The sequence below is a fragment of the Helianthus annuus genome, chromosome 10 (assembly GCF_002127325.2).
Source record: "Helianthus annuus cultivar XRQ/B chromosome 10, HanXRQr2.0-SUNRISE, whole genome shotgun sequence".
Lineage (NCBI taxonomy): Eukaryota > Viridiplantae > Streptophyta > Magnoliopsida > Asterales > Asteraceae > Helianthus > Helianthus annuus.
This window is the reverse complement of record NC_035442.2, coordinates 75,445,779-75,455,759: the sequence shown is the minus strand read 5'-3', so window position 1 is coordinate 75,455,759 and position 9,981 is coordinate 75,445,779. Positions and strand designations below refer to the sequence as shown.

At 30.1% G+C, this 9,981-nt stretch overlaps 1 protein-coding gene across 1 annotated transcript; it reads left to right on the top strand.

Moving 5' to 3' along the window:
- Positions 1-3,580: 3,580 nt before the first annotated feature.
- On the top strand, positions 3,581-4,479 carry LOC110881575 (ATP-dependent DNA helicase PIF1-like). The gene is made up of 2 exons (XM_022129791.1): positions 3,581-3,934; positions 4,081-4,479. The coding sequence occupies exons 1-2, from the start codon at positions 3,581-3,583 to the stop codon at positions 4,477-4,479; spliced, it is 753 nt and encodes a 250-aa protein (XP_021985483.1).
- The last annotated feature ends 5,502 nt before the right edge of the window (positions 4,480-9,981 follow it).

Here is a 9,981-nt window from a genome sequence, read left to right as displayed (position 1 = left end):
ATTCCATATATATTTATGATCCAACTAATAACTTATATAAAAAACGTCTAATTACCTAAAATGTAGATTTCATAAATTTAGGCAACACCATAATGCATTATTTCTTAATTAATATCAATTAAATTTATATCCATATTTAAGGTTATTTCCTTTTCACTACTTGAATACACTCTCATATATTGTTATTTATATGTACATCATTTGTTCTCACAACAAAGAACATCATCATCTAACTTGACAAAGTACGAAAAAGTGTTCTATTATACTTACCGGTTTCACGTGATATAAGGTACGTGTTCTATCCTCATTATACATTTACTTTATCTATCTTTATATATTATATATTAACTTATGTGCAACAATACATGACAAGTAATTACATTTTGCATTTTAGAAAATGTCTCACATTCGTAAAGGTTCATCCGCATCAAGTCCCGATTTACGTAACATAAATGTGACTTCAGGAAATCCTTTGTCTGATATATCTAACGGTATGTTCTTAAATTTATTTTTTTTGAGATATTATTAATTCAATTATCTTTTCAATTCATTTCATTGTTTTACTAATTCATATATCATCTCAGTTGATATATGCAGCAACACTGACAAACCTGAAGCTGTTCAAAGAACAAAAGCTAGAAGAATATATTCCAACAGTAAAAGATTCAATACAACCTCATCGCAGACTCAATCCACACTAAATTATTCAACTCATAATAATAAAGAAAATTTAAGTTCATCCACATCTACCATGTATAACAGATCATTTTGTAGCCGTGGTATAAACATCAATTTTTCTTCTGCTTTATCATATTCGGAAATTCATAATACGAATCTTCCTTTTTCAACATATCCTTCACATGATATTTCCAATGGTTTTTTCAAATCTATATTACTTACTTTATTACAAAATTTCTATTTATATAAATTTAACTAATGTATATGTCATTTTAGTTTCTATACGTAATGTAGACAAGGATGAAGCTGCAAAAAGAAGGAAGGCTAGATGTATATATTTGAATAGCAAAAGATTGAATAAAAATTCAACACAGACTCAATCGACATTAACTTCTTATACGACAAATAAAGAGAATATTAGTCCGAACACTACTTTTACGTTGAATAGATCATCTTTTAGCGTCCTCTCAAGTATCAATGTCTCTTCCGGTTCATCTAAATTCAATTCAGGTAAGACGCGAGTAATGTTGTTTTTATCATATTATGAAATAAGATTTTTTTTTCTTCTATCATCAAGTGTTTTAAAAAGCATAACAACTTTATTTCTATCTAATTTTACTAATTCATGTCATTTATGTACATTAATTTTCTTTTAGTTAACAATATTATTATCAAACTTTTTAATATATAGTTAACGAAATTATATATTTTTTTAAGTTTGTTTTTTATTATATGATTTTAGATCATTTGTTATAATAATTTTTATAGGAAACATTGCATCTTCCAGTGGTATTCCAAGAAACATTACAAGCAACTCAGCATCAGACATGATACCTTCTTCATCATCTACAATTCCACCAAATAGTGTTATAGCATCAGACGAACCTTCACCATTGATAAGAATGTCATCAGGAAAGCGTAAATTAGTAAGAAAACGACGAAACTTAACACCTATACCTATTATTGATTTGACAACAGATGATGATAACGAGTTTGCTGATATCATTGATCAACATTTAAAAGGTGTTTCAAAAGGTAAAGTTAATCCTCTTTTATTTATTACTGCTTCACATATTTATTTTCATATTGTTTTTTAACAACATAGATTTATTATTTTTAATAACATTAATCTTTTAACTGAAATAAAAAATGTACAGACTACTTGGATCATGGTGACCAGATAATCGTGTGTCGAACGTGTAGCGCAAAGCTATGGAAAGCAGAGGCGGATAGGGGAGAACAGAAGCGAAATAAACCTAACTATTTCCTTTGCTCCTCATACGGTAAAGTTTTGTTACCTGATTTTAAGCAGCCTCCTGAAATTTTGAAAGATCTATATGTTGGCGTCAGTGCGAAGAGCAAATTCTTTTTAAAAAACATTCGGCGTTATAATTCTATGTTCTCATTTACATCTATGGGAGGAAGGATTGACAAAACTATCAACCGTGGAAATGCACCTTATGTGTTTCGATTAAGTGGTCAAAATTATCATACTATTGGGAGTCTATTACCTGAAGATGGAAATGAGCCAAAATTCAGCCAGTTGTATATATACGACACAGATAATGAAATATTTAATCGACAAAATGCTGTTGGGTATGTATTAATTTCATAGTCTTTATAATTACCTATATTTGTCGATTTATTTTATATGATATTAATGTTAGTAATACATATATAATCGCTATTAATCCATACATTTTGTTAATTTTATAGGGGCTCAAACACTTCTTTTACAATAACTGAGTCAGCTTTTGATGTTCAGATCATTGAGGAACTTACACTTATGTTAGACACTAACAACGCTTTGGTTAAAATTTATCGACAAGCTAGAAATTGTTTAAATGAAAACCCTTACATCGACTTGAAGCTTTGTCTAATTGGTAAAAGATCCAAAGATGGTAGGACATATAACCTTCCTGAAGCTTCTGAAGTTGCTGCATTAGTTATTGGAGATCTGACTCAAGCTGTTGAGAATCGTGATATAGTAGTGAAAAGAAGATCTGGTCGGATTGAGCGCATAAGTGAATTACATCCTTCTTATCTTTCTCTACAATACCCTCTTCTATTTCCATACGGAGAAGATATGTACAGGGTTGACATTCTTCAATTTTGTTTGCAGATTTAAATTATTCTGACGAAGAAATAAAGAATTTGGCGTTGTTAGAGATTGAGAAGTTCTTACTTCGTAATAATTCATCTCTGAGGAACTATTCAAATATGCCTTATCCTGATGATGAGTCTATTTCTTCGTCTAACAATCGATTGATCAACGAGGAGTTATCTTATTTCCAAAATACCATGGAAGATGAGTTGAATAATATGTTACTACTTTTAATAGATGAGCAACGTAATGTTTTTGATCAGATTATGGAATCTGTTAGAACAAACAAAGGTGGTGTCTTTTTTGTTTACGGATATGGTGGCACCGGTAAGACCTTTCTTTGGAAGACATTGTCGGCAGCAATTCGAAGTAAGTCTGAAATTGTTTTAAATGTTGCTTCAAGCGGTATAACTTCTTTGCTACTTTCTGGAGGTCGAACAGCCCATTCTCGATTTTCCATCCCTCTGAATCTAAATGAGGATTCTCTTTGCTGCATGAAGCCTGGATCTGAACTTGCGTGTCTTTTAAAAAAACACAACTTATTATATGGGATGAGGCTCCAATGATTCATAAACATGCCTTTGAAGCATTGGATAGAACCTTAAAAGATATATTGATGCCTGATTGTTCAAATAGCGAAGCTTTACCATTTGGAGGAAAGGTAATTGTATTTGGTGGTGACTTTAGACAGATTCTTCCTGTTGTTCCTAATGGCTCTAGACAAGATATCGTGAATGCTTCCCTGAGTTCGTCATATATATATGGAATAAATGCAAGTTACTAATGCTAACAAAAAACATGAGGCTCACTGTTGGCATGAATCATGGTGATATTGACAAGACAAAAGAGTTTGCTAAATGGCTTTTGGATATTGGCGAGGGAAAACTTGGTGGTCGCAACGACGGAGAAGCTGTTATTGATATACCTCAAGAACTGTTGATTACTGAGTCCACTAACCCTATTGGTAATCTGATCAACTTTGTGTATCCGTCGATACTTGAATCGTTCAATGATCCAAATTATTTTCAGGAAAGAGCCATACTTGCTCCTAAGAACGACGTTGTTCACGAGATAAATGATACCTTATTAGCAATGTTTCCTGGTGATCATAAAGAGTATCTAAGTTCAGATTCCATCTGCCAATCTGAGAATGTAACTGACCATATTCGACACAATGTTTACCCCCCCCCCCCCCCCCCCCCGATGTTCTAAATGGTCTTAAAGTTTCAGGAATGCCGAATCATAAGTTGGTTTTAAAAGTTGGTGTTCCTATCATGCTTTTACGTAACCTTGATCAGAAAAACGGTCTGTGCAATGGTACGAGATTACAAGTCGTAAAACTTGGTGATCGGATTATTGAAGCAAAAGTCATTTCTGGTAATAATATTGGTACTAGAACTTTTATACCAAGGATCAATCTTTCCCCCTCTGACAAACGAATACCTTTCAAGCTTCAAAGAAGGCAATTCCCCATAGCTGTGTGTTTTGCAATGACGATAAATAAAAGTCAGGGACAGTCGTTATCTAAGGTTGGTTTGTTTCTAAAGCAGCCTGTTTTCACTCACGGACAGCTGTATGTTGCAGTTTCAAGAGTCAAAAGCATGGATGGTTTAAGGATGTTAATATTAGATGTTGAGGGGAACGTTACTAATAAGACTACAAATGTTGTATACAAAGAGATATTCTCAAATTTATAGTTTGATTTATAGTTTCATTATTTTAATATTAATATCCAACTGTCATATTATTTATTACTTTATTCCGAAATTTATATTTCCATTTTACTTTATATTATTTTTTACATTTCATTTGTAATATATATCACATAAAATTTATATAAACAATCTGAACCACATATAAACAAACACAAGTTAGTTTGTAAATAGATATATTTAAACATTGATAACCAACAACTATTTATGCACGATACCAACTGTTAATTACATTCAAAATTATGGTACTTGGTTGGATGATATAATAGTAGTTGTCTTTAACCACAAACTTCCTAGGAACAAAATAAAACATCATAACCATAGAAACTTTGTCCAAAAAAGAGTAAACCTAATAACATGATCACAAAACAGTCATCATTTGTTCTACACAAACACCTTCATCATTAGATTACCTGTTAACATGCATTAACCCCATCCACGTTTGACAAGATCAGGAGATTTGATGAACTTACAAATGTGAAATGCAGTCTATCGCCCAAACAAAGTCCATTCTCCTTCATGAACATCGGCCAACCTTCGATTGCATACCTTACACCATTTCCATTCTTTTGGCGCCTAACATTCATTTTGATTGTTTTTCCCTTCATGTTCCTCACGTTTAACTCATGACATTTATTTCTGAATGCGGCTGCTCTTACAACATTAGCAGGCATTCTCTGCATGCAAATCCGTATTTAAGAACTCAATCAGCCATATTCATGTTATAATATTTCAGTCTCTGATTTTTATGTAAAAAATACATACCATGCGGTTTTCTCCTTTCATTGTGAAATCATATTTTCCAATTTTGTCAACAATAGTTGTTTTTGCAACAACTTTTCCTTCAACCTCCAATATCTTCAATCCATGATCATCCCTCTTTCTTTTTTCCTTTACCTTTTTTTGAACACATACATTATATTTAGAATAAAATCTAAGTTAATAATAAATGTTGATCACTACATATTGTTTATTTATGATAAACGTACCATCCGTTTCCGAGTTATCTCTCCATCTGTTGAGACCTTTTCCATTTCAAATTCTGTCCTGCATATCAGCTCCTTACTGACCTCCGCATGACAATATGCCTCTACATGTTTTCCTTTCTTCGTAACCTATTAAGATAACCGCTATCTTTAGATAACAATAACCATTGACGCCTAATTAAATATGTCTATATATATTAATGAAACTAATACTTTATTTTTAATTTTTAAATAATTACATCATATTTTTTTGCTTTGTTTGTCTCTTCTGTCTTCGAAATCTTTGTTTCTACCTTTGAGTTTTCTTTTCCAGCAATGTTCTTAATCACTTCCTGTTTTTTACTACTTTCATGAATCTGTGTATCATAGTTAATAAAATTACAACATCTGATTGTAATGTGTTTTAATCTACATAAATATAAGGTTATTACCTCAGAAATCATCTCATCTGTGGAGTCATCATCATCATCACCGAAGCTCTGTTATACAATAAGATATTAGCAAAAGAGACGTAATTATTACTAAACTGTTATAGTTTAAGTTGATAATACTTACAAACTGGACGGTTTTGTAGTATGTGTCTTTAGGTATCTCCATCAGAGACTCATCTTCACTTTCTTCTTTTTTCTTCAAAACAACTTCAACTCCTCGACGATAAATCTTTATCTCAAATTTTTTGCTGTCCGTCTTCATCAACAACATTATATCATCATCTTCTATCCCAAGATCATCAAATAGTTTCGGACAACCTTTCGTAAAAACATAATTATCATTTATTTTGTCCGTCTCAACTTTCCAAATCTGACCTGCTGCACATATGTTATAATAATCGTTGACTGGCGTGTAAGAGTAACATTTTGTAACATAAGCTTCGGGAATCACCTGAAAAGTTTAGTAGCATTTTACTCTCAAATATATATGTATATCATTTATTTTACAACTATAAAGAAAAATAGATTAATATATAGTTGTATACTTACTATTATCTTTAAAATGCCGTAACGGTTTACTGTTACGAAAGATTCACCACATATGTTGTTGACGAAACAATCAATGTGAATATCTTTATCTTTCATTATCCTTAAGCGCAACAATGTCTGTTTTTTCAACTGAAGATCCCTTACGACATTTTTCCAACCATCAGTTATAACCGATTCCCCGCTTATACTTCTCAAATAAACTGTCCAACTTCTTTCACTTTCATGATGTATCACTACTTTAGTTCTTTGCCAATAATCACCGTATACACTCTTAACAAAGTCAATTGGCAGTACCTGTTGTTAAATTTATGTTAAAGATATTATCTAACACAAATTAGATTTACTTTATTTTCTAACAATTGTAACATACCAGTTTCATCGAGTAATCATCATCTAACACAGTTATGCATGAGGAACTCATCTTTATATACCTGTAACCAATGATGTATATATTTGTTTACAATATAGAATAATACAATATACAATATACATATAAACAATAACAAAGCAACTGTTATCTCATCATCTAACCATAATTTTTTTCACAATAACATTCACAAACTATATCAACCAAATAAGTATAGTAACCTAAATTTTATACTTTCAAAGACAAACAATAAAATGTAATCCGTTTTAGATAAACATAAGGTACACAATAAATAACATCGTTAATCAAGATTTTTAATGTTATAACCTAATCAATGATACAAAATACAATGTTAATCAAGAATTTTTAATTTTCACAATAAGATGCACAAAATATATCAACCAAATCATCTTATTAACAGAAATTATATATTTCCAAACACATGCAATAGGATCTAATTTATTTTAGACATACATAAGATACACAACATTTAATTTCATAAAACTGAAAAACCTGATTTCATGTGTAAACCGTCAACAATCGCCGGAAATACTTCGGTGAAGTCACTCAAACCGAAAATTGGTGTTCAACTCAGATGATAATAAGTGTGTGAATCAAAGAGGAGATTTCCGTTAAAATGATCGGAAAATATGTAGGTAAACTTACTTTACCAATTTCTTCTTCACCGTCGATTTAGGTTTCTTGAGCCAAGTGAATGTTGATTGAAGATGATGGAGTGTTGCAGCAGAGTTGATATGATATGTGATGATTATAGTTTCTATTTTATTTTTAATATTTAAGTATCGATGTTATTATTTGGCATATATCCGTTATCTATGTCATAATATTAAACTAAGGTTCTTCATTTTACCCATTATGTATTTGAATATTATACAAAAATATATATTCACTTATTAGTACTAATATTTCGTAAAACCTTTTAATATGTTAAATTTTTATTACTAGCAATATTTTGTAAATCTATCAAATTTGTATTACACATTTACAATAATTACATTAATTTCTATACTTTTGTACAATATTGAGTTTAATAATTATTTACATAAATAGTTATAAGAATTTTTGATTCTATAGTATCTTTAATTTTACTTTCCAATTTTCTCATATAAATACATGCTAATATTTTTTTCTTTCATTCTATGTGTTGCCATTAGTATTCGATTGTTAGTATTCTTTCTCAACTGTCGTGTTTGGGTGAAGATGTATCGTCATGGTCCGTATTTCATCATAACTCTACTTGATCCACTATCCCTTCAACAGGTACATAACTTTCATTATTGTTTTTATAAACTATTTATTAGTATTGTTTGATGTTTGATATTTTATTCTAAAGAAATTTTCCATTTATTTTTTTTGGTTTTCAGGCTATACCTATATGTATGAGTAGATTTATATGGACGAATAAGTTACAATCCTCAACTGTTAGCCTTAAATTTGATGAAAAGCATTCATGGTGTGTTCGCATCAAATTAATAGAAGATGTATTCTACTTCACGGATGGATGGCCTGAGGTTTTAAATTACTTTGGCCATGGATATTTCTTTATTATTTTCAACTATCTTGGTGATCGTACTTTTAAGTTCAACCTTTTCTGTCATGATCCAAATCAAGAGTGGGGGAAACCGTTTTGTAAAATTATTCAAAATCCTTTACAAACTCCAATGGTACGTACTTTTATTATAGATTTATATTTTTTTTCTCGATTTATGTAAAACATAATACTCATAAATTTTATAATAATTAATTTCTTTACAGGTTATACCAGATACTTTTCTTCCAGAACATTTTGATTATCCTTTACCGGATAACAAGGTTATACTTAACGTATCCGAGAATCATAAATGGGAAGTCCGTATTAGAAAGATTGGTCCAAATTATTGTTTTGCTGATGGTTGGTTTAAATTTATTGAAGATCTCAGGTTAAATCCTGGCAATATTTTGTGTTTTAAAATAAACGACGTGAAAGATTTTAATATTACCATATTCAATAAGCACGGTCGTCAAGTTTTGTTAAACAACACTCCTTTGATTGAGCAAGAATATGAACATATTACCAATGTTGAAGGTTATCGACAAGTTAGTGACGATCCTAACTATCCTTTTTTTGCAATGACAGTATCTAATGAATTGGTATTCTACTATGCTTTTTTATGTTTATTTTTTTTATTTTTAGTTTTTTTCATTTAATAACATTAACATATTTTTAATGTGCTTACAAAATGTAGATCCTTCCAAATTGATTACTGACATAAGTGGTTTAAATGAGTTTTCTGAAGTAAACATCAAAGTTGTTAAAGGAAATACTTGGGTTAAGAATCTTCGTACACACATTATTGATGGTCAAATAAGGTTTCTCAATCAATTTATTATCTTATTTATTATTTAACTTTCACTGTATTTGTATATGAATTACTAACATTTTTTTTCATATTTTGTCTAACATAGGTACGGTGTTGTTGGATGGCATGATATAATTGAAGCTGAACATATTTCCGTAGGTGACGATTGTTTCTTCAACTGGTCGAAAACGAATTCCAAGTTATTGGTTACGAAACTCCAGCAAGCATAAGTGCTATAGTAATAGGCTTTCACTTTTTATTTAAAATCTGAAAAAACAATTACCTTACATCAACTTTTTGATCACCCTTTATTTATGTTTCCGGTACAATGCGTTTGTTATTTTATCTATTTTAAATTCAGATTGCCATTATAACCAGAAAATCAAATCGTATCAACTTCAAATTTCAATAGTAAGTTCATGCATACAGTTTCTTTATGATCAGTATATCGTATTTTTTTCTAAAAAAAACATATCATTTCTCAACACCGCGAAATTCGCGGGTATTAGCACTAGTGTGTAATAATACACATGTGTAGTACACATACATATGTGCAGTATTACACATGTGCACTACACAATTTTTTTTTTTTTTTGAAAATTTTTTTTATATTAAAAAACCTGCGAAATTTTGATTGCAAAAAAAAAAAAAAAATTTTTGTATGTTTTTTTGGCTTTTTTAATTAGTTTTCGAGTTTTCACAATAACTAGTGGTTTTCATTTGAAACTTCCCCTATATATATATATATATATATATATATATATATATATATATATATATATATATATAGGTAA